This window comes from Harpia harpyja, chromosome 12 (assembly GCF_026419915.1).
Source record: "Harpia harpyja isolate bHarHar1 chromosome 12, bHarHar1 primary haplotype, whole genome shotgun sequence".
Taxonomy (NCBI): Eukaryota; Metazoa; Chordata; class Aves; order Accipitriformes; family Accipitridae; genus Harpia; species Harpia harpyja.
Window position 1 is genome coordinate 2,380,238 of NC_068951.1, and position 25,145 is coordinate 2,405,382.

The 25,145-nt window shown below is 42.0% G+C and overlaps 1 protein-coding gene across 9 annotated transcripts in view; it reads left to right on the forward strand.

The window, feature by feature from the left end:
- The window catches only part of ACACA (acetyl-CoA carboxylase alpha), a 141,093-nt gene that overhangs the window by 11,224 nt on the left and 104,724 nt on the right, over positions 1–25,145 (forward strand). For 8 of the 9 annotated variants that reach the window (XM_052804410.1, XM_052804416.1, XM_052804417.1 and 5 more), the window contains exons 4-17: positions 13,226–13,358; positions 14,005–14,143; positions 14,373–14,482; positions 14,945–15,026; positions 16,167–16,265; positions 16,864–16,970; positions 17,723–17,833; positions 18,340–18,549; positions 19,100–19,270; positions 21,556–21,717; positions 22,013–22,176; positions 22,949–23,099; positions 23,630–23,733; positions 24,623–24,704. In XM_052804410.1, coding sequence (XP_052660370.1) covers positions 13,226–13,358; positions 14,005–14,143; positions 14,373–14,482; positions 14,945–15,026; positions 16,167–16,265; positions 16,864–16,970; positions 17,723–17,833; positions 18,340–18,549; positions 19,100–19,270; positions 21,556–21,717; positions 22,013–22,176; positions 22,949–23,099; positions 23,630–23,733; positions 24,623–24,704 — 1,825 coding nt within the window. Of the gene's footprint in view, positions 1–8,875; positions 9,749–13,225; positions 13,359–14,004; positions 14,144–14,372; positions 14,483–14,944; positions 15,027–16,166; positions 16,266–16,863; positions 16,971–17,722; positions 17,834–18,339; positions 18,550–19,099; positions 19,271–21,555; positions 21,718–22,012; positions 22,177–22,948; positions 23,100–23,629; positions 23,734–24,622; positions 24,705–25,145 lie in introns of all 9 variants that reach the window. The other variant, XM_052804415.1, reaches the window with a different exon arrangement.

The following is a 25,145-nucleotide window of genomic DNA, read 5'->3' on the forward strand; positions in this document are numbered from 1 at the left end:
TATTTGCACTTGTCACTACTGAATTGCAGCAGCTCATTTCAGGTTATTTTCTCACCTTGTCAAATTCCTTTAGAAATAGATTCTTGATTCGGAAGTGTTTTCAGTCATTCCTAGTTTGATGGTAAGCTCATAACTGATAAATTCAAAAAGAAAATGTTAACCAGTTTTGGCGTTGGAATGGATCCTTACCAAAGCCTCGCTTCTTACATCCTTCCAGTTTAACAGAACAGTTGCTCACCATTGTCTGAATTTCCGAGTACCTTGCAGTTGTTTAACATATACTTGTTCTATTTATGAAAATGTAATTTTGGACAGTGTTAAAAGTCTTCCTAACATCCAAATTTACTGCAGCAATTGACAGTCCCCTGTTTGCAAACCTTTTTAGCATGTAAGGAAGGAAATGCATTTTTGTTTAGGAAAGATTTGTCCTTGACATCTTCCAGCTGGATGTAACTTCCTACCTTTTTGTCTGCTAGGTCCTTACAAATAGGTTTGTGACTGTTCTGGTGCCTTTCAGCCACTGGTTCTCCCAGCAGATCCTCCCAGTGGTCAGAACCAAATCTAGAAGAGCTTCCTCTTAAGCTGCTCTTTCTGCCTGCCTTTTTAAAAGGTGTCATCCCATTCCAGGAACATACAGGACAGTCTGAATCCCACTATCGTTTTTACTGAACAATCCCTCACTACCTTTACTTTGTTGCTTTTGAAGAAACGGTTGGTTCCAAAAAGGCTTCTGGCTTTTACTGACCAGTAGTAGATATTTATATGACCAGCTAATCCTTTTAGTTTGATCTTCTGTTTTGCTGGTTTCTTTGCTTGCGCAGATTAAGGATTTTTCATCTGTCCTTTTATTGGTGGTTCCCTTCCCAATTTAGGGAGACATTCTCTGAAAACAAATAGTAGCAGACTCGTTGGGTTAGGGCACAAGGGGGATAGTAGTCCATACTTTACAGAGTTGTTATGGTCGTACTGATGGATATGTTTAGCCAGCTGGCGCTAATATAACAGTTACAAAATCTTAAAGCAAATTTTAAGGAGATTACTGTTCCAAAGACTGCCAGCTGTAATACTTTGGCAGCACAAAAGGTAAGTTTGAAGCAGGAAAAGATCTAGCCCTGTAACTATATATATTTTAGGAACAGAAGAAACTGGATGAACACACAACCGTTAGTGTGGAAAAGACAATAGGAGAGCAAGAAAATCAAGCAACTTCTAGGACACTGCCTGGCATCAGAGAGCTATAATGCAATAGGTGTGCAACCTTGAGCACCTCTGTTGTAACTTGCTTACTTTGGCACTCTCTTTTGAGGGTACTTGACTTTCAGTTAAATTGGAGAGAAATGCCAACTCAAATAAAAAAAGTTACAGCATTATAGGCTGTTTTTCTAAGATAAAGTAAGATGAATTGAAAGAGTTTTCAAGGATGGTAGTCTCTTTCATCAAAAGATTTCCAAATAATGTTTACAGATGGAGAAACTGAGACAAAGACAAGTTCAACAACTTGCCTGAAGTCACTCTGTGACAGTGAATTAATGGAACACAGGTATTCTTGCTTCCAGCTTCCTCTTGGTAGTTACAAAGGTACGACACTTTCTGAAGTGACAAAGATAAATTCATGGGGAGTTCTGTACGGTTTGACTAATGGGTCAAACAAGGTCCAGGTCCAAGGGAGCATATCTTTTTGAAGAAGTTGCCAAAAATCTTTCCATTTGCCGGTTAGTTTCACACAGGAAATTTTGGTCAGCTGAAGATAGAGATAAGCTTGTATTTGAGGTGAGGGGCTTTGCTGCAGAGAAGTCCTTCTCAGGGAGCAATTATGTCTAAAATCCAGAATTTAGTCATCTGAAAAAGGGTTTGTGGCTGTACCTGAACTATCCTTTTACTTCTTCATAGAGCCTGTCAGGTAGTAAGTCAGTTGCTCTGATAGCTAGAGAAAAGAGATTTCTTCTTACAGCGCAAGAGAGCTAGAAAGTAGTGTTGTCAGCCATCTAATCAAGTTGTTTTTTCCTCTCATACTCTAGGTCACTGAAATTTAGACAGTAAAGCTTTCTTTCTCCTCTAAACTCCATTTTGTTGCTTTGTGGAGGTTGACTGTAAGACTGTCTAATCCATCCTATAATATTCAGTGCCAGTGATTGTTTGCAGCTTTTGTGCAACAGCTGTTCCAGCCCTTATCTTGACATCCCAAGCAGATTTTCACCCCTCTGAGGAGCACTATGTCAATATTAAAATGCCTTTGATAATTAGAAATGCTCTTCCTTGGTCATCAGCTCTCATAAACTGTCCTGTTTGTGCTATTTCATAGCAAACAAACTCATTCTAGTGGAGGCCACATTAACTATCTTTGTGAAAGATGCTTGAGCCTCTGATGCCACAATGGGAGTCTCATGGCAGTTGTGCCTCGCATCAAATCTGGTCATCCGAAAGCCTCTTTCCTGTAGTAACAGGCATTGCTGCTTCTCTCTTGCTCTTAGACATAAGAGCAAAGTGACATCACATTGCCAGTTCCTGAAGCACAGATGTTTCAGTAGACTGTTTGGCATATGTTCAGTACCTGAGATTTGTAGGTCTCCTGCCTGAGCTGGAAAACATTGCTGAGAGCCTTATCATCTGACGGGGTTGTGATGTCTAATCGATATATCCTGACCCAGCTATGGGTAGTCTGTATGCCAACTCATGTTTCTTCATTGGAGCATGCAGAGTGTGTGTGTGTGCCATGTTGTTCCATCTATCACCTTATTGATCTTGTTAAGTGTTTATGCTGTTGCTAAAGACAGTCTTGCTGGGACAGGTTGTACAATAGAGGCTTCCATACCTCTAGAGATCTATGAAGACCTTTGATTGTGCCAGTTGGCTGCTACTACATAGGATTGAGAAAGCCATGCTCTGATAATGAACTTTAAATTGGTGTGTGGAACATCAGTGCTTAACAGAAATTGTGTGTTGGAAGAGTAACCGTGGAGATTAAAATGTTCTGATTCTTTTCTTGCTTGTTGTTCTGCTTTATTTAAAGAGTATCAGTAATAAAAGTCATGTAAATGCCCTCCTTTCTCTGTTAGTTATAGCATCTAACATTGAAAACAAGTGTCTGTGAAGAAAATACTCTACTTGTATACAGTGTACATCAACAAAATTTACTCTTTGTTGCATTTTGCACCTTTAGATAATAAAACCATGCATACCATTTTTTCTTAATCTTTTTGCTTCCAGGCATAATTGTGTTGTCTTTGAGTTCAGAAATTTCCATCACTACTTCCAACCGAAGGCAGTAGTCCTGTTGGGATACAGTTTTTGCTTGTAGTGTAGTGAGCTGTTAGACAGTTGCTATGCTCCTTTCTGAAGTTTTAGTGGTAGGTTAAGTTACTTCTATAAATGCCACTTGGAAAGTACTTTGGGTCTGTTTGTTTTGTTTAAAAAATTGTTCTTGACTATTGCTAAATTTAATTCCTAGCTTCAAAGATGGTATCTTGTATCAAATTCTTGTTTAAAATAGAATAAATCCTGCATGTCTTCTTGTATTTATACATCAGGGCTCTGGTTTCATAAGCAATGAAATGGATGTACAAGGTCACCTGACAATCCACTTGCATCAGCTGAAAGCCAAATTTTTGGAAGTAGCTCAGCTGTTACTCCTGACATTAAGCCCACAGAGACTTTAGCCCTCAGCACCTAACACTATTTGGACTTCTCAGTAAATAGTCTCAATAAATTACTGAGATGCTTAAGAAGAACTAATCATCTATTAAAGTAATTTTGGAAGAAAGCCTCATTTCTAGTCTGGACAGTAGTGTGTAGAATACACCCAGCCTGGCACTGGGACAGGGTGCCTGCTTAGAAACCAGTCGTGGAGTGATTGCACAGAGTACTAAAAGTAATAAAGGATCCTTTTGAGCTTGTTCTGAATTTAAAAAAATTCCGTTCCAGTCCAACTGTTTGTGGTTAGGAGTTTACACTATAGAGCATTGATTTTGTAAAATTATAAGTGCCACTGTAATTTTATGCACAGATGGGTGCATAGAAGTACAAGTATGCTTTAGTGTCTGCAAGGCTGATGCTTTCAGTGCCGCATCCGAGGCTGGTCCAGCTGCATCAAAAAGGATTTCTCCTTTGCTGAACTGATTCCTTCCCGTTGCAGGCTTTCTGCATCATCCTGGCTGTGGGGCCGCTGCTGGAGTTGAAGGCTCCTCCTCTTGCTCTGCTGTCTGTGCTATCAGTTGCCATGGTGCTGCTGAGGTTTTTGTGGAGGGTGACTTGCATGGGTTTGCATCTGAGGGACCAGAAGGCCGTTAATGAAACTGGAATTGCATGCTGCTTCCTGAGACGTTTTCCTTTGCATGCAATCAATTGCTGTTGGCTCGGCAGATAGGGGAGTGTGATAATGCTGCGTATTTCTGCAAGTTACTGAAATAAAGCTAAGCATCCTCAAGGAACCCCTGCCAAAACAGAGGATTTAGTTCCTTTTTGTTGCCAGTACTGCCAGTGAGTGATGTTGTGATTTATGTTTTGAACTTCATCCACCTGGAGCGAAAAGTTGAATTTCCTCCTGTATCTGTTGAAAAAGGAGAAGCTTGTAAGGTGTTTTGGATTCGTAGTTGTTTCTGGTTATGCTGATAACCTGTGAATAATAACTTTTTTCTTCTCTGGAAGCTACTGTTCAGTGAACAAATACACTTTAAAGGACCCTTCGTCTGCATACCTCTCAAAAGTAGCAATCTTATTTTAGTGTAACAGATATTTTACTCCCTTTGACCTCAGTTAACAGGAAATGTCATCTCTAAATTCAGGAATTTCTAGGGAGATTTTGCAAAGATCAGCTGGCTGAGATACCACAGCGGTGACAGTGTCTCCTACTTGCTTACTTATCTGATATTTCTAACTGAAAAGATAACAAAGTATATTTTTGTCCCTATCAGAATACTTTAGGGCCCCTTCCTGTATTTTGCCGAATGCCCTCGCTTTTCACCTAGATTGGGACATGTGGCAAAGGCATTCAAAAACAGCTTTTGCAGAATCCCCTCACATCCTAGTGCTTGTATTTTCAGTGGCTGCAGGAGAAGCTGTCAATGAATGTAGGCTTGCAACAAATCTGGGAAAAGAGTAAGTGTCATTAAACCTGTTGTAGGTAGGGAAAGCAAAGAATCTCCAGGCTGGGGAATAACTTGGATCTCTTGACTCCATGTCATAACTCTGTTTCTAAGACTAGTAGCTGAAATGGGCTTGCACCGTCTTTCTGTACAGGATTCTCTTATACTAGGCAACACCTCTTTCAGTGATAAATTTTATGTAAAACTCCCTCACCTACCCCTTTAATTCTGGTTGTTAAAAAACTTGGATTCTCTCATTCATGCAGATAGATCTGTTCAACACTTGAACTTTGTCAAAAAGCACTGGCAGGCTCCTTGCCAAAGACTTCAATTCTGCTCTCTTCTCAGTTGCAGAACTGTCTTACTGTTGTTGTTATTAACTTTTATCTTGGTGGCAGGGCTTGACCTGGAGAGCATTAGGCTGTTGCTCCAGGAACATGTGAAATTTTGTACTTCATGAGGATGTAAAAGTAAAGATCTTTCAGTACTTTGTGATTTTAGGAACTGGAGTACAGATATCAATTTGATTTTAATTTGGCTATTTATTTGGATTGACATTTAGATTTACTGGGTATTTTTGAGGGGTGAAAATTTGGTGCCATGGATCTAAGTGGGAAGGGCATGATGGAGAAATGGGTTCTGAAAGATAAATTTGAAGGAAAAGGAAGGGGCTTGCAGCGTGCAGGAGGCTAGAGGTTTGTCGAGCATGAAAGTCACAAAGTTGAGCGCAGAATACCTTGGAAGGAACAGTCAGAGGGAATGGGGTATGTTGAAGAGCCTCAGGAGTGAAGTGGTTTTGATCATAGTCCATAAGAGGGTGTGATCCGGTGGAGCTCAGTGATCTTTAAATCATCAGGTTCCCCTCCATGATAACAGCTGTGATGTTACTTTGGAACTTGCAAGGAACACCAGTGATTTGGTGTGTGCATCTTGTGGGTATGGTCCAGTTTAAAATGCGTACAGCATGGCAGATAAAAAGCCAGATACGTGGTTTAGGAAAAGAAAATACCTGACAAACAAGTGTCTCAGCACTTAAAATCTGCATACATTGCAGCTGTTGGTACTTGATTATTTGAGAGGAATCCTGGCAGCTTGTGCCAGTTTGGGCTCTGTAGTTTTGGAACCAAAGTTACTGCTTTAGGCTAAAGACCTGCCTTGATGGCTGTTCACGATCTCTATTAGCATGGCAGTGAAGTTATTTAGCCAGGGAGTAGGGAGAGTGCTGTTTTTGTTTTTTATTCTGCATCCTTTGTTTAATTTCCTGAAATCCTTAGGCTCAATCCTTTGTCAGAGCTGAGTCGAGTCTCATGTTTTTTTTTTGATTTATAGGTTGAAGCACTGATTCCTGGCAGTGTCTGTATTCAAGCCAACTGTTCTGTCTCTTTAAAATCGCAGGCAAAAACTGTCTTTGAATAAGTCCAGATTGCTGCCTCCCAGTGCCTATTACCCAAGACATAGTGAACCATTTACTCCAGCTGCAGAATTCTGCATGGCTTGCTGAACTACATATATGCTTGCTCTTTCTCTCTGGCTTTTTGTGAAATAGGTTGCAAGGGCAGATCTAAAACTGGAGCAGATCTTACAGATGCTTCAACTGGCTTGAGTCTTATCACCAGATCACATACATGTTCACATCAGCGTTTACATATTTACAGAACATAAAGCCCAAATTGATGATGAGAGCTGCCTTCTCTCCACACCCTTTACAGGCCAAATCCGGAGGGGGGGGGGGATCCTTTCTCGGGGGGGGGGGTGTGTGTGTGCGTGTGTGTATGTGCTGCAGTCTCCTTAAGGCTGCCTTTCAAACAAGCCAGCTAATGCATCACTGCCTTTGGAATAAACTGCTACGTCACTGATAGCACTTGGCATGTTACAGTGCTGGGATCAATGCAGGCTCCTAGCTGCGATGTGCGTCAGGTATGTGTCTGTAATGAATGCTTTTTTTCTTGGAGGCTAGAACAGAAGAGAACCGCGCAGGCTTTCCTTTTGTCTTAACAGCAGGCCTAGGGTCTAAAGAGGGGGATGGTTTTCATATGATGTTTGCCATTTGGGTTCTGAGTGGTAGTCTGTTTAGGAAATGAGCTTTGTAGAGAGTGTGTGTGTTCGATGGTAAGTATTGTATCAGAACGACACATCCTTGTGTGGCATATTTTTGTAGGGATGTTGCAGCAGATCGTGTCCATTGATTTCACAGCAGTGAATTCAGCTGGTAGAAGGCACGATGAATAACTTAACCAACGCTGAAGCTGCTCCTCTACCATCAAGCTGTGTGTACATGTAGGATTTGTTTCCTTGCAGCTACAATGGTCAGAAACTGGTTGGATTGGGGGCTGTGGGTGGGGTTTTTTGGAGCACAGGCAAGTATTTGGGAAACTGTTTTCACAAAACCTGAAAAATAAAATTTCAGTTGTACTGTGTATAAATTTTAATCTCGAATCAGAATCAAACACTGAGGAAATCTAATGGAACCATAGATTATGCAATTGTTTTATTTTGAAAATGATGGAATATACCATTTTCTACATGAAATACATATCCAGTAGAGTCTCTGAATGTCAGTTGGGTTTTCCTGGTCTTATGTAGTGATGACCAGAAGAGAAAGTGACACAGATTTTATCAAGCAGAGTCTGTAGGTTCATGATTCTCTACCCTTATGATGGCTTCTTTGGAACTGGTGAAATGGGTTTGTGGTAGCCTCCCTGCAGAGATGAAGGGAAGTAGGAGCCTGGAGAACCTGGGAGAGCAGACTTCCATGGCCAGAGTCATGCGTGCTGGGGTGTGGGAGGCAGGGACCCCGAGTTCGCTTTGGCGGGCTGGGAGTGGGGATCTGTACCACACCTGGGTAAGTGGTGCGGCAGGAGGCCTCTCAAGATAGAGCCAGTGCTGGAAAATATTTCAAGACAAGTTGCTTTTTCTTACATACTTCTGTTTTAAAATGAATTAAACGGGAAATTTCTGGTGTACTTCACAGTTGGGTAGTTCGAGTAGTTCTTCAAAGAGGAGACAAAGGCTGATGTGAGAGAGGCATTTAGTTATTAGGTAGATATATAATGTTGGGGTTTTTTTGTTCGTTTAAACTCTGTTCTTTCCCTGGTATCTCTTGTCTCTGCTGTCTGGTGAAGATTTATTTCCACTGTGACTGCCGCCTTCACTGCCACAGTGTGTCGCTGTCCCCTTTACCCTCCTGCTGACAATGCTTGAAGAAATTGGATCTGCACAGAATTGTTTGCCTGCACTTTATCAGACACATGGCACTTGCTGTTGGTCGTGGCTCGTATCGCCTGTACTGTTTTTAGTTCCCTGTCTCCTGCAGTGACCTCACCTTGCCCTTCAGGGCTCAAGGTTGCATACTGTCATCATGTTAATGTGACACCTTTCCTCTGGGTACTTGTTCCTTTTTTTTTTTTTTTTTTTTTTTTTTTTTTTTGAGTGATTCCCTTCTGGGTGATTGCATAGGGCTTTTCTTCAGACTCTTGGAATGTGTGTGCATCAAATAAAAGCTGTGCTTCCTGGATGTGGCCCTACACCAGGACAGACCCAAATGTTGTCTAATTTGAAAATGTAATCCAGTTGCTGTGTCTAGTTGCAGTTCAGGTTTGAACATCACTGTATTGCTGCGGTCATTGCCCTTGCTTATCCTTTCCCTACCCTGAAATTTGTAATTTATGTTTTTGCATGTGCTCGATACTGAGTAAACATTCTTCCTTTCTCCAGTGATGTTATTGGACCCTGCAGTACTGTAGCACTTTGCGTGTGAGGATATTTATTCTTATAGCATCATGTCCATTTTATAGGTGGAGAAACAGAGGCACAGGAAACTTAAGTGACTTGTCCAGGGTCTCCCAGCTTCCAAGCTGATGTCCAGTGCAATCTGTTGTCTCATGTCTGGATCACCACTGCGCTCTGTGTACCTGTACAAACTGTGCTTCTGACTTTCTTCTCTGCAGCCCTGGAAATGCTTTCCTTGTCACCTCCCCACCCCTACTGAAAATCTGATATTAAATTCTACATGTTGATTGAATTCTTCGGGCAAATCAGCCCCTGGAGTTAGTTGCTCCTTTGCTCTCACAAAGCTAGCTGCTGAGGAGGTGCTCGCCTGCAGTTGTGCCGCCAGCGGTGCAGGGATCCTCTGGATGCTGATGGAGCATGTGGGGAAGCTCAGCAGTCTGCCCTTCCTTGCGTGATCCCCTTTGTGGGGGGCACGAACTGGGGCCGACCATTGCTGCGAACAGCCACCGTGCATTGTGTGGGCTGCAGCGGCGGTGCTGTGTTAAGCCTGATTACGTAACCTGTAGATAATTTTCTCTCTTTCCTGATCAGCTGCTTTCCTCTGAATGCAGAAGAGGGAAGCTGCTACCCTCTCTGTGCATGCTGCGTCACAGAAGAGTGACTGAGAGAGAGGAGGGGTGGAAAGCAAGGGACAAAGGTTAAAAGATTGAAGCAGTCTGGGAAGTGCCACTGCTTTAAGGAGAACCGCATGAGTGCAAGAGGCTCTTTCCAGCTTTCTCCTGCTGGGTTTTGAGCTGCAGTATTGAAAAAAAAAAAAATAGCAGCAGCTACACTAGGCGAGTCATAAAGAAGCCTGAAATCTGTTAATTCCTTCACTGAGACAGCATGGAGGATTCTGCAGAGCAGAGTCAGGAAATGAGATATCACATGCTGCAAAGGTAAGAATTACAGATATGATTGTCTCCTCATAGCAGCAGCTGTCTTGGACTGAGGCAGTTGGGCACTCTGTACTGGGAATGCATACTGATATTTTTCCACGTTAATTTTATCCTCTGAAACCTCACCAGTTACTGTGAGGTATCTGTGCATGCAGTCTGTAAGAAAGATGCTAGAATACATCTTAGTTGGGGAATCAGTGTTAAAAAAGTTTGAGATTCTGCACAACTGCTAACCTCTGTAAACTCTGAGGGATAGATGAGCATTTTGAAAGTTCCTACCTAACAAAACACTGCAGTTGTAACCTGGTGATTAATGGGTATGACTGTTACTAACTCAGCATTTACTCTGTTTTGTTTAGAGCTCACTGTTCTTTCTTCCTTGCTGCCCAACTTCTACCTCATCTTACCCTGCGAAAAAAAAAAAAAAATCTTTCCTGTTTTGATTATAATGTACAGCCTGTGGTTATTAGTAAATAAACTTAATGTTCTTGGTATGCTTACTGTCACAAATTAAACCAAAATATACTTGCTTATAAACAAGTGTTTGTACATTTTTCTGGATGGTGAACCTGGCTTTCCTGACATTTTATCTGTAGCAGTATCTTTATGTGTGTAGTAATTTCAACCTGGCAGGATAGTTCATATTCATATATGTTCACAGATTCTGACCCCAAGATTTTTATCTTTTTTCTATTTTTGTTGAGGCTGCTCTCAATAAACCTGCAATGAATAAACCTGTCTCGCTTGTTGGACTGTGCTCCTTCCTTGCCATGGCATGGATTCTGACCCTCTTTAAATACACAAATTTAGGAGAAATTCAACCTTAACTACACCTTTGCACTTTTTCTTGCCTATTGGCTCCTGTCCTTGAATTCCTGGGCTGAGATTATCACAGAGCAGTTTGTGAACTCGTGCTCATAGGGTCGAGTTTTAAGTTGAATGACAATGTCTATCTCTGAAAGTGCAGCTCCCTGGAAGAAGGGAAAGTACACATGGGAAGAACCTCTGCACACTTAACTTTTTTTTATGCCCTTCTCTGGATATCAGCTAGCAGCTCTTCTTTGAGACAAGTTACTAGACTGGATGTACTTTGGTCTGACCTAGTACAGCCATTTATATGTCCCAAAAGATCACTGGGAGATAGGCATCTGTTTTTTTAGCATGCTTTAAAATCACCCTTTTGATCTTGTTTTTCCTGTTATCTTTACTTCTCCCACTCTTGGCTTCATGGATTGCTTCAAAGTCTCTTTCACTGTGCTTAGACAGGTTAACTTAGAGCAGCTTAACTTCCCAGTTAAGCTCAACATTTGCAAGACTATAACTTGAAGTTCTCCAGTTCTCCAGCAGCATGGCCATTTGTCATGGGCATATCTCACATGTGCAAGAGAAATATTGATGTGTTAACACAGAACACAGGGTCTGAATTTCAAGTGCTGTAAATATGCTTACTTGCTGTTCTGGAAATCCTCACAAAGTCAGGGTTGTGCCACAGTAGGATGTCACAGCCAAAGCGGATGGTGTGCGTGAAGGCGGAGAAGAAGGGAAGGGTCCACTCCATCCTATGTGTGGTAGATAAACTTGTCTTTATGGTCAGATCTGGGTACTGATCTTGCCTTGCCTGAAAGATTGCCTTTCATTCTAGTACAGTTCTTGATTGGTAATACCAGGATTTGGCATGTACCTTTTTGAACAGGTTGTGCTGGGTCAAGATCCTTTTTGTTAATGTGTACTGCAAGGCACAGCATAGTCTGTGTTAGCACCAAGTTCGTTCATAGGAAAGATGGGTAAGAGAAGAATCTGGATTTAAACCAGATACTAGCTACAGTTTGTTCAGGGCTTCTTTCATCAGCAAATTTTTTAGTTAAAATACTGGTTTGAGGTGTTACTGTGCTCCTGATGAAGAGTTAAGGAGGGTCTGCATTCCAGACGGGTAAATCTTTGTAGGCCATAACGTATTTATGAGGGAACGTGAAAGGCAATCTGTGTGTTCCCTCTCAGGCTGTCCCCAAGCACCTCTAACAGCAGCTATTCACGCCAGGATGCTCCAGACCTCACATGGGGCAGTGAACCTCACAGGTACAGCTCTTAGGCTACCCGACCTTGGTGGCTGTGTTTATAAAAGGAGACCTCTAGATGGTGTATGTGGTTTGGCTCGTCCTTGGGTTCGTTTTCCCTTCGTGCCCTCCCCCAGCAATTCCAGTCGCTTTCTGCTGCATCTCATCCCATTTCCCAGTGGAGTTGCTCAATGGCAGCAGCGCTTGGGCAGCTGATTAGGCCAGAGGTTGCTGATGGCTTTCCATGGCTGAAGGGCAGCCAGCAGGGCCCGTGCGGCTCCTGGGGACAGATGCTGCCAGTTACACGGCTGCTCCTATGGCACTGACCCCCTGGGTTGCTGTTGGGTCTTGCCAAAGCATTGAGTATTTTTTTTAAATACCTTCCCAATATTCATCTCTCCTTCCTACAGAAAGGTTCTGTAATCCTACGTGGTGGCAGGGGTAAGGACTTCAGTGTGTTTGTGGGAAAGGAACCCCTTAAGAAAAGCACACTATATACAGTAAGAAAAATGGGTAGACTGTGGGGTGACCTGAGAGGTAAAGCTTCAGAGGCTTTAAAATAAAAAGTATCTTGTTACTTTCCCAGCCATGCTGTACTATGGTAGACACACAGTGTGAAGAGTAGGTCTTTGCTTTTCTACTGAGTTTCTTCTCACAATTTCAGCTTTGTAAATTTTACCAAATCAAATCCTGCAGTGCTTGCAAAAGCAAAGGGTGGTTTATCCATGTGTTATTTCTGTGGAATCTGAAGCATAAGAAAGGGAAGCAACTGTCCCATTCCCACACGGAAAGACAGGGGCAGAGCACAGAGCTGATCTTGTCAGACACAAAACTGTCTTTCACTGTTTGCAGTAGAAGTACTGTGATTAATTTGTCCTCTAGCTCTCAGAACTTTTGAGGAAGATATTAAAGACTGGATGATGGAAAATTCTTGGAAAATTATTTTAAGTAGCCAGTCACAGAGTCTTTCATTTGCACCTGGAGATTTATTTGCTGTGGTTCCCCAGTAGGATTTCCTTATGGAGTCTAATCTTAGCGGCTTGTTTTACCGAAGCTGGAAAACATTGTTGTCATTTTCCAGCTCTCCTAGATGAATTGAAAGCAATGTGGTGGAGCATTGTTGTTCTGTGTTGGGCAGCAATATACACTGAACGTATTTTTACCTATTTATATATTAGCATAACTGGAATTTCTCCAGATGACCTGGTCTTTGCAGAGAGATAACTGAAAGGTAGTTAAAAAACAGAGTCATCTCTGTAAAAGCTGAGGACCAGGCCATGGTGGTCTGGAGGCAAGGAGTGATTCTGCTTGTCTCCATGGGGAATATGGTCAAGGGGAACTTTACAAATTACTCGCACATCTTCTATTTGTGTACATCTACACTGCCAAGTTGCTTTTTTCTGTCTCCCACAAATTTCCTTAGGCCCAGTATGTCTGGTTTACACCTTGTAAAGCAAGGCCGGGACAGGAAGAAAGTTGATGTGCAGCGGGATTTCACTGTGGCTTCTCCAGCAGAATTTGTTACTCGTTTTGGAGGGAATAAAGTTATTGAAAAGGTAAGTTACTGACCTTCTTGACTTTAGCGTATTGCATTTTGTTCCCTTCTCTTGAGCTATGACTTCTATGACTTTTCTCTATATAAGGCTGTACATTGCAGATATCAAAATAGTAATATTCCTGAACTTGAAAGTTGTACTTCTGCCTGTAATCCTTGTGCTTCCATTTTATTTTAGATGTGATAAATAAACATCCCATTGTTTTAGCTTAGTGTGACAGGAAGAAAAAAAATCTGAGCGAGCTAGAGCACTTCTGCTGATACAGAAGGATTTATAGACACATATAACAAAAGTAGACTGGAAAAAACACTAAGAAATGTATTTAAAAATACACAATCATTTAATGGATGAGGTCTCTTCCTTTCAGGTATTGAAAGTTCTAGCTACTCGTTATGCCTATTCTCATGTGTCCTGCTCTCTAATCCAAACAAAGCATAACACATTAAAATCTTTATGGTTGAGCAAGAGCCGTTTTCTAAATTGACTGATGGACCATTAAATGTTCTTGCTGAATTGAATGCTGGCTAACAAAACTGCACAGACCCAAAATTGGACGAAGAGTCTGCAGAGAAGAAAATGTATTCATTATTGTTTAGTGTTTTGTGCTATTTAGACTCTGTTTCATCCCTGCTTCTAATATACTCAGGTCCTGATAGCAAATAATGGCATTGCAGCGGTGAAATGCATGAGATCCATCCGGCGCTGGTCCTATGAGATGTTTCGAAATGAGCGGGCAATCAGATTTGTTGTCATGGTGACTCCTGAGGATCTGAAAGCAAATGCAGGTGAGTTGTAAAGACTGGTGAAGGTGCACAGCCTTCTTGCACAGACCTGTGTGGCCACAAGGACGCAAGAAGTGGAATGTATGTCTACTGCATCACATAGCATTCTGTCAAGCAACACATTTTTCTGGGAGGAGATTAACTACTTCTAGTCCTGCAGATTTAGGGAGTTTTAGACCAAGTACCATTTATTAGATTTGCAATCTAAATGAGACTTTCTTTGTGTTTGCAGAGTATATTAAAATGGCAGATCACTATGTCCCAGTTCCAGGAGGACCGAACAACAACAACTATGCAAATGTGGAACTCATTCTTGATATTGCTAAGCGGATTCCAGTGCAGGTGAGAAGTGTCAAAGATAGTTTTCAAAACAGGAGGTAACACTAAGCAATCTTCTCTCCTTCGATAACAAGTTCTGTCTGGGGAAAAAGACAGGTCAAAGAAGTTGAAATTATAAACCTATACTAGCACCAAAAGGCCATGCATATTACAATGCAGTGGATTTCCCAGTATGAGTATCTGTAGGAGGTAGAAGGTTCCCTTCACCCTTCCACTTCACTACGCTTAGTTCCTCTTCAACAGCTTGCTGCGGCAGCCGCCTTTGACTTGTCTACAAGATGCAAGATGCAAGCCCTTTAAACTAAGCATACTGTGTAGTTCAGGAGGCGGGTCTGGCTTATGAATGTTATGAGGCTGTTTTCAATGAGGAAAAGAAAGACTTGAAGTATCTGCATGCTTTCTATCTCTGCTCACTTGCTTGTTTTACTAAAACAAAGAGTGAATTATGTTATTTTTCTTCTGCAGGCTGTATGGGCTGGCTGGGGCCATGCATCTGAGAACCCTAAACTACCCGAACTTCTCCACAAAAATGGGATTGCTTTCATGGGTGAGGATATGTATTTCTGACCTAATGTCTAGTCCTTATTTTAAGATGGGTAGGTTTAGTGAGATAGAAGATCCTGAGTCTAAAAGAGAGTCATGAGGTATGGTTTACAAGTGCAAGACTGATGATGTGTTCTTTACGGTAGTCAGAGCAACAAACTATGCTGTCTAATGGTGTAGTCTGTTTCCAGTCATCGAGGTTAATGAAACTAGATAAGGTTTGGACACACGCTGGGAAATAGTTCCTGTATGGGAGAAGTGGCAAGTTCTCCAACATATCTTTGAATATTGTGAGATACAAAATCAGAAAAGATTCCTGTTAAAGCAGATTGTTTCAAAAGCTGGTTAGCAGCGTAGTTAACCAAGTGCTGGAGATGTTTGATGTAGTAAGCCTCATCTCCTGAACCACATGGATCTGAATATTGGATAAGGTTTTGGACACGTTTGTGTTTAAAACTAAAGATGGACTTGTGATAAAAGTCATGGTCTGGACCTAGCCTGGGGTTAGTTGTATCATGTTCTGACTTCTAGCAGATCTTTTTATCTGTAGTGTGTTGAGCCATAACCGTGGAAATACTTTGGACCTTTGAAGAGGAGTGGATTTAAAAGCTGTATTTTAGTTCCAGTTTACATCTCTTACCAATCATACACTCCCATGCAAACCACATTTCAAGTGAAATCAGGGCACTGAATTATTATTCCAGTAGCGTGTGATATGCACACCTAAGTACTAGTACAGTTACTAGTACCTGCCATCCCTTTGAGAGCAAGCCCAGCTTGAGGACACATGGGCAGAGAGTGGTGCTTGCAAGCTGAGTGTGCCAAGACTTCTTTAACAGGATGGGCACTTAACAAGCTATTATGATGTGTCTGTGGTTGCACTGCTGTAGTTTCAGTTGCCTTTTCCTCCTTCTTGGTCAAAAGTACTCTAGTCTGTTTGCTTTTAGTTTCCTGGCTGATACAGCTAATGCTCTCTGTTTCCGTTCAGAAATGTTGGTTCATACCAGTCAAGATGTGGCATGCAGCAACCCTGCTAAGAGTGTTTATTTATCCCTCTTACATGGAACCTAAATAAGACTTCTGGACATTTCCCTAATGTCTGATATCTTGTGTCTCTCTCATGTATTGTTTTTGCTCTTTGCAGGTCCTCCAAGCCAAGCAATGTGGGCCTTAGGAGATAAAATTGCTTCTTCAATAGTGGCTCAGACTGCTGGCATTCCAACTCTTCCTTGGAGTGGCAGTGGTAAGAAGGAAATTGCCCTGTGTTTATCAAGATCGTTCTGATCTTTTTTTCTTCAACACATCTAATCTTTAAGAAGTGTCTGCGCTCAAAAAGGTGTTCCGAGAGATTTTCCATCTATTTAGGGTTTCAAATTTGTATTATCTGAGGCTTAGAAATAGTGACTACGGTATATATGGATACGTCAGGCAAAATTTACATGTTGTATAACATGCTGTTAGTCTAACGGTACAGCTGTAATATCTGGTATTTCTGCAGTCTCTACTTTTCTAGCATATAGCGTGTAGTTTTGGGGCACACAGCCAATACTCTGCTTCCGTGGAAGCTCTATGCAGTTTCAAAAGACTGTAAATACCAGCCTGTTTCTCAGAATTGCAGAAGGTAAATGAAGGAGGATATAATTTGTTGGATGAAAAGATCTGCTCCCCAGAAAACAGAAATGTCTGTTTACATTCTGCATTCTCTCTTTTTTAAATGCTTCCAGACAAGTTCCTTGTGAAACTATGACTGCTGTTTGTTTCACCAGTGTCTGACGTGTGAGTTCACACTGAGCCTTGCAGCAGAATGAGCTAAGAATAAGAAGATAATGCTTACGTTTCAGGTCTTCGAGTGGACTGGCAGGAAAATGATCTTCAGAAGCGTATCTTGAATGTTCCTCGGGAGCTATATGAAAAAGGCTACGTGAAAGATGCAGATGATGGACTGCGGGTAAGTGGCTAGTATTTTGGAGGTATTTGAGGTCTTGCTGCATGCACACCTGGAGAGAGCCAGAGGTTTAATTTATTTTTAATGGGAGTACAGACTAGAACTAGGCTGTCAGCCTCACAGAACTGAGTCTTAGAAATAGGAAAGTCATCTTTCACATATCGTCTTTGGGCCCAACCTGCAGAATTAAGTGAGAATTAGGAAAAAGAGACAAAATATGGGACCAAAGTTGTATTTCATTAAGGGCTCTCTTCTTGGTTTTCTTTAATGCAGGAAGAAGGTGCTTTTAATAAAGACCCGTGACCTCACACATGATTTCATCTTTTGTTAGGTTTCTCTTTGTGGAAGATTTCTAGAATAAGAAATATTCCTGGCACAATACAGGATTTGGGAGTTTTCCTTTGTGAAGAGAGGGGGTGGAGTATACGATTTTTTCCCAGCTTAATGATTTTCTGTATTCTACAAAAGCTTTTCTGTGAGTTTGTAAATTTAATGGCATGAAGCACTGACAAAAGATTTTGTGATCACTTTGAGAGGCTAGAGTTCTCTGTAGTCACAAAGTCACTGCTAATTTTTGCAGCTACAGGCACCCTCTCAAACTGGAATATTTGGTTTCTATCCCATTCATGTTTTGGTTGCTAAATAGAGTCAGACATGGAAGCTTGAACACAAACCAACAGGGAAATAATGATCTTTTCAACTTGATTCTGCTACCTTTTTGTACTTACCCATGTTTTTCTGCCCATCTTGATCAGGCTGCTGAGGAGGTTGGCTACCCTGTCATGATCAAGGCTTCTGAAGGAGGAGGAGGAAAAGGAATTAGGAAAGTTAACAATGCAGATGACTTCCCCAACCTATTTAGACAGGTAACTTTTCCCACTGATTTGTGCTGTCTTGTTCTAAATGTTCAGGTTGGGTGATTCTGAGATCACTGTATCAAAAATGTTAAAGAACTGAAAAAGACTGCATTATGGATCAGAGCCTGTTTAGCTACTTTGAATCATGAGTTCATGCTTTCTTTGCTCTGTATGTTGGTAGGATTTCAACATATCTGCATATCCAATACAGTTGTCAAGTGCCCAAACATTATAGGAGATGCTGGATAAATCCAAGTAATGGAGGGTGTCTGCAGTGTAACTCAAAAATGTTGAGGGACATGAGCCTCCTTTAGTTTATGGGTGATTTAGGAAAGCTGAGAGGAATGGAAATGGCACTGTAATTATGTACAAGTGAACACAGGGTATTTTCAGCCTTAAGTGGCCTGGGGGAAATACGGATGTTCCTTGCTTAAAAAGTTAACTTGGGATGATTGTGAGTAAGACGGGTGTTTACAAAAAATGATCTGCCTGTTTATATGCTGTTTCTGCTATAGGTTCAAGCTGAAGTCCCAGGCTCTCCAATCTTCGTAATGAGACTAGCCAAACAGTCCCGCCACTTGGAGGTGCAGATCCTGGCAGATCAGTATGGCAATGCCATCTCTCTCTTTGGCCGGGATTGCTCCGTGCAGCGCAGGCACCAGAAGATTATTGAGGAAGCACCTGCTTCTATTGCGACTTCGGTGGTGTTTGAGCACATGGAACAGGTGAGAGTGGCTCTGCAAGTTCTCTTTTCCTTGTGAGACTCCAGAAACAGGCAGGAGGGGTTTTTTTGACATTGCCAAGAGTTTTGCATTGTTGAATCTTTTAAAGGAGCAATACAGGGTTGCATGTCTTAAACTGCTTGGTGTGGGCAACCACGCACGTGTCCAAAACTGACTGAGTCCACCATGTCCTGACAAACAGCTGTAGAGCTCCCTTCAAAAATGCATGCACCCCAAAAATAGAAGGGAAGTTTGTTTTTAATGTATATTGTCATATTAAAAGCAATCTGCAGGAGTTGCATGAATTGTCTAATGCTGAGTATTATAAATATTTGTTTCAAACTCTGCCTTCTGTAAATTGTAAATGAAATAAGCTGGAAATCAAAACTCCTGTGCCACGTGCTTTTCTTTGAGCCATTCTCGGGCCTGTTACAAGCTTTTGTGTGTTTCAGAATGCCAGCAAAAGTCTGAAGTGGGTGGGGTGGATGAACAGAGCATAGGTAACTGAGCATGGTGCCTGGAAATCAAGTACTCTTTTTTTCCTGTGTCCTAGTGTGCAGTGAAGCTTGCCAAAATGGTGGGATATGTGAGTGCGGGTACTGTGGAATACTTGTACAGCCAGGATGGCAGTTTCTACTTTCTGGAGTTGAATCCCCGCCTGCAAGTAGAGCACCCCTGCACAGAGATGGTAGCTGATGTTAATCTTCCGGCAGCACAGCTCCAGGTGAGTCAGGTGCCCAGGCCCTGTGCTCCTGGAGGCTTTCCGAAGTCCTCAAGCTGTGGTATGCTGGAGGCCTGAGCATGAAAAACCTGTTCTGCTGAAGCCTTAGTAAACCAGGTGGGCGGACTCTTGTCTGAGTCACAGCCAGGGTTCTGTGTTAAAACTGGATCACATACTGACATTATGCAGATGACTAGATCTTGGTACTGATAGAGGAGAGAATATAAAGAAAGTATTAGAGAGTTCTACCAAATATGGCTTATGTCCTCATGTGCAGATAGGTGATATATGACTCCTCCACGTTTCTTCCTCAGCAAAAGTAACCAATAACTCAAAGGCGCATTTTGGTACTTTCTCAGCTTGGGATTTATCTTCTGTGGCTGGACCAAAGCTTCATTCAGTATGCCAAAATATATATGCATTCCTTCTGTTATGACTGTTTCACTAAGTTATAGCGCTACCATTTGGCTCTGTCTGATTTGGAAAGCAAAGAGAGGTGATTTTCTAGTTGTTTCTCCTGGACTGCTCAGGTGGACCTTCGGTTAAAAGGAGTGTGAAGGGAAGCAGTAGAGGAATAAAACATAGAGGTAGGAACTGATTTAAGGAAAGATTGTGTGTAAAAAAAAGCCTGTCTCAACAAGCTTTAGCCATGAGTCGTTCAACTTTTAAGCTCTGAAATTATTTTGTGAAACGAGTTGGCTTCTGAGGCTAGCAGTGCGATCAAATGCTGTGCCAGTTTTGAGCAGTGCATCGCCCACTCTACCTCCAAGGGACAACAGCCTCTTCCCAGAGTTTCTAATGACAAAAGGAGGGAAAAAAGAACAGACAAATGGATTTTTCATCTTTCAGTAAGTTCAGCAGTTGTTTGAAGTTCAGGAAAGTGACTTGGGTCTTTTTAATTTTGATGAGCAGTTCCTGACTTCCAGAGCAATTGTTTCCACCTCTCTAAGCCCCTCACTCATCACACCTCTCCTCCTGGCTGAGGTCCTTGCTCTTTAGCCTTTCTACAAACAGGATTTGTGCCTAATAATTAGGTACTTGAATAGATGTGGCAAAGTGACCAAGAATTTGTCTTGATTATTGCTTTTTCAAGGGGAAGTCATGACAGTGAGTGACAGTTACAGTTTACATGAACCAGTAGGCTTTTTGTTGTGCCGATCTCCAAAGTAATGAGGGAATCCTTCACAGATCCTGTAGAAAGCATTTACTGCATATGCCGTGGCTCACCTGTCCCTTGTGCATCCCCACTGAACTCCCTGTGTGCTGCCATGCTATCTCCCTCTTCTCAGCCCCCATCTTTTCCACCAGTGGATGAATGCCACAGTCCTCTTTCCCTCTTCTCTGTCTTAGACCACATTAGGAGCTCTAGGTGCTTTTCTACTTCCATTTCTTAGCCCTCCCATTCTTACTCTCTCGCTTTCTTTCTAGTTTCTTTCTTCTCCCTTCTGTTTGCATTTTGAAGTTTATTGGATAGATGGTAGAGGAAACAAACAGTTGAACTGTAATGTCTTGTAGGCTGCTTAGGAGCAGGATCGTCTTCATTTTGTGAGAAGGCTATTTGGCTTTGGTCTGAGCCTTCTCTCAGCAGGTGATTCCAGTAGCTCTATGTCTGTATTTGCCAGGCATTGAGAGTTTTGTAACTGGTCAGATGCTTTCCTCATTGTTTGGGCACTGTTCTTCATATTGCTGATGCTAGTTACAGTTTCACAGAATGGCGCATTGATATTGTAACCAGTTTGGTCCTTTGGCTGTTGGTGTCTGGCTAATAGACATCTGAAATTAAAAAAAAATCCCAGCTAATGAACAGAACAAATAGGACTTTACTCCGTAAGGATACAGCCAGCAGCCAGTTCTGTAGGTTACCCTCACTGCAGTTTGTAATTGCAAAATTCCACAGTTTCCTACAACCAATTAGGGGCCTTCTGTCTCACTGGGACCTTAGTGTATTTTTAACAGGCCTAATGCGTGCCCATCCTCAGCTGACCTAGCACTGGCCAGCTTTCTCTGGAGCCTTTTAATCAGTGAATGGAAAATACTGGCTGAAGGGCTTAAGGTGGATATTACACTGAGCTCAGCTGTCCTGAGAAATACTAATGTTCCAAGACGTGTCCATGGAGAAGGCTCACATCAGAAAATAGACATGCATATTTGCTATACTAGAACTGCAGCATCAGCTTCTACAGAGAATTTGTAGAATTAATTCTTCAAGGAATAGGTACTCTCTGTGAGGAGAGAAACTTACTTAGTGGTTTCTTTTTTTAATTCCCCCACCACCCCACCCCGCCCAGATTGCCATGGGGATTCCCCTCCACAGGATCAAGGATATCCGAGTGATGTATGGTGTTTCTCCATGGGGAGATGCATCTATTGATTTTGAGAATTCAGCCCATGTCCCCTGTCCACGTGGCCATGTCATCGCTGCACGTATCACCAGTGAGAATCCTGATGAGGTGAGTATTTTAAATTCTGTAGTTCCTGATCACACTCTGATAACTGTAGGCTCTACGCCTAGGTTCAATCCCTGCTGCTGAAAATTTTGGCAGCAAATTTAAAAGATTATTCCCTTTATCCCACTTAGCTGGCAGTTCTGTAGACTCTGGTTAGACACAGCCTGAACTTATTTGTGTATATATCATGTTGCAGCACAAAGAGGTGCTCTGCCCTTCAGAACTCTAATTACTTCCCTAATTCTGGATTATTTACTTTTTCTTTAGGATGTATAGCAATGTCTGTCTGTCTTTACAGGGATTTAAGCCCAGTTCTGGTACAGTTCAGGAACTGAATTTCCGCAGCAATAAGAATGTCTGGGGCTATTTCAGTGTTGCTGCTGCAGGAGGGCTTCATGAATTTGCTGATTCTCAATTTGGTCACTGCTTCTCTTGGGGAGAAAATCGTGAAGAAGCCATCTCGTAAGTAGTCAGAAAAGTGGTAGAACCTTGGAAACTGCTTGGTTTTGTCCTCTTTGGTCCAAAGTGCCATGGATAAAACAAGACTCCTTACTTCTAGGAGTTTTAAGAGAAGTTTGCCTCTGTTTACCTTGTTTTCCACATCATGGTCAGGCTTCTCATCCTGTCTTGCTTTGCAATTCCAATGTGTTGCACCTATATTTCTACACTTTTTGCTTACTTCTCTTTTTTTTTTTCCTTTCTGTTTCATTCCTGCCTTGTATATGATATAGTTACCATTGTGTTGAAATCTCTCTTTGAAAGCATTCAGGTGGAAGGCTACTAACAGGAAAAACATTGATAACTTGTTATGCTAATGCCTTATAATGTTTATAAACCGTTGAGTGTCCTTATGTGGTGTGGAACATTAAAGCATCTGGTCATAAGACAGGACTGTCTGACCTGTCATCCATACTGTTTTTCATCCAGAGCCTTTCCTCTGTTCCATTCTGGGTGGGATGGAGACCACGTCTGTCTGTCTTATGTATACTTCTGACATGTGGTAGGTGCCTAGATGATGATAACAGTGGGAACTCCTGATCTCATAGCTGGTGCTGCTCTTGTTCACACCAGCTTCATTCATTCCCAAGCATGTCATATAGGATCTTGCTCCACTGCACATGCTCTTCTGCTATTACCTTCAGATGGTTTTTTCCCAACAGCTCATGGGGAGCTATCTAGAGTTACCACATTACTGTTAGTATGGGATAGATAATAGGATTCTTTTCTCTTTCAGAAACATGGTAGTGGCTTTGAAGGAGCTGTCCATCCGAGGGGATTTCCGAACCACTGTTGAGTACTTGATTAAACTGTTGGAAACAGAAAGCTTCCAGCTGAACCGCATTGACACTGGCTGGTTGGATCGGCTTATTGCGGAGAAAGTTCAGGTGCAGCTGCTTGCTTTACAGGATGACAAATTGGAGTGAGGGGGGGAAGGGGGTGGGGAGACAAGCCTGCTGCATGCTGGTTGCAAGAGGACAAGGAATTAGGAGTGGTTAACTTCCACTTACCGCTTTATGAATAAACATTTTCACTGGCCTTAGTTCTTTATTTATATCAAAATCCCAGGTCATCCCTGTCAGAGAATGGTGGTCTTAAAGTTGGCCAGAAAAGCATCTTGGTGTATGTGTGAATTAAGGCTAGTATTTTGGGTTGCGTTTTGGGACAGGTGATAGTGGAAATGTAAGTGGAGCTTCAAGGTTTGATCCAGGAAGAAAAAAATGTGGTTTTCTTTTAAGGAGTTATGGAGGTAACTGCTTCTACATAGTGTTTGCATGGGTGCTACACCAACGTAATTTTAAAGAGAGGTTGGCTGTGAACCAAAGATAGAGCTGAGACTGTTGATTCTTCAAGTGGGTGTCCAGAATGGACTGAAGCTAAAGGAGATGCAACTATGTTATGTACCCTTTCTTTCTAGGCTGAAAGGCCTGATACCATTCTGGGAGTGGTGTGTGGAGCTCTGCATGTGGCTGATGTGAGCTTCCGAAACAGTGTCTCAAACTTCCTGCACTCTCTAGAAAGGTAAAATTGCAAGCTGATCTGGTAGACAGCTGATAAGCAGATAGTAATTAGTTTTGATTTACAAGTTTTGTTCAAGTACAGTCCAGTCCAGAAATGCACAGAGCTTGTTATCTGCTGACTGTTCTCTGGCCCCAGGAAGCTGTTTGTCTACTGGCCTAAGAAAACTGGCAGATATCTGTGCATCTCCCCAAAATATCCCCTGCTGTTTGCACAGATTGGTTTGGTTTCTGGCAGTTTTGGCAGAAGCTCCAAGAAATGGCTCAGAAATGTGGAGTTCTTTCTCTGTGAGCTGCTAGGGCAACATTAGGGAGTCTTGAATCACCAAATACTGTCTTCCTCTTGTTTTGAGGATTGATTTAATTTTCCAGATTTGAGATAATATTCCAAATTAACTGTTTCTCACTAGTACTTAGAAAACCCTCTCTGCTTCTGCAGGCACTGTAGGAAAACTAGTCATAACACTCCATCAGGCTAAACCTGATGTGATCCAGGCAGGTCTGCTCTTAACAGAGTTCTTCCCCTCAGTGTCCTGTTGGTGAGTCCATAGATAAACAGAGCTGCAGGGGGGAAAAGCTGCTTTATCCCTACGTTAAGTCATGCTACATGTTCCGTAATTCAGGCTGTGATGTTCCTTTTGCAGACTCTTCTTTAAGGCAAAAGTGGGTAAATGGAAAGGAGAGTGAAGCTGGTCTGTGTGGCTAGAGAGAGATGGGCTGGCTTTGTCAAACTGTTACGTGTCTTTCCTGAGAAGAGGCAGTTTAAAAGCCTACTCCCATCTCTCTGCTAGTGTTCTCCAAATTCTTGCATGCATCTTGGAACGCGCTTGGGCCCCTGATAGCCATTTAGTGGCCTCTGGAAGACTAGTTTTGTTTTGTACTTCTCTTTCAAGGGGCCAAGTCCTGCCTGCTCATACTCTGCTAAACACTGTGGATGTGGAACTCATCTATGAAGGACGGAAATATGTGCTGAAGGTACGATGCCCAGTGTGGAAACCTATCCTCTTGTCACTTTTAATTGGAAATGTCTGTTTGTGTGCTGCTCTGGCTTAATCTCTGTAATATGTGTACTTATTGGAATTAAATCTGTGCAGGGTTTATTTTCTTTGCTTTACTGGGGTTACGAAATCAGTACTATCTCCCTTATGGTAATACCCTATCACATCTTTCCATTGCAATATCTCTGTGTATCTCTAAACATTTTAACCTTTCGGAGTCAAAAAATGCTCTGCATAGGGTGAAGCATACTTTGTTATAGGCAAAGACTACTGCGTGTTGATTGACCAAAACTTTCAACTGATGTTTCTGAATATGTAGATCTACTCTGTTGGGTGTTTGAGCCCAGTTTCATCAGCATGACAGTATTTGTAGCATTTTTCCCCTTTAGTGTTGCTTTTTCTTTGCTGTGTGCAAAAA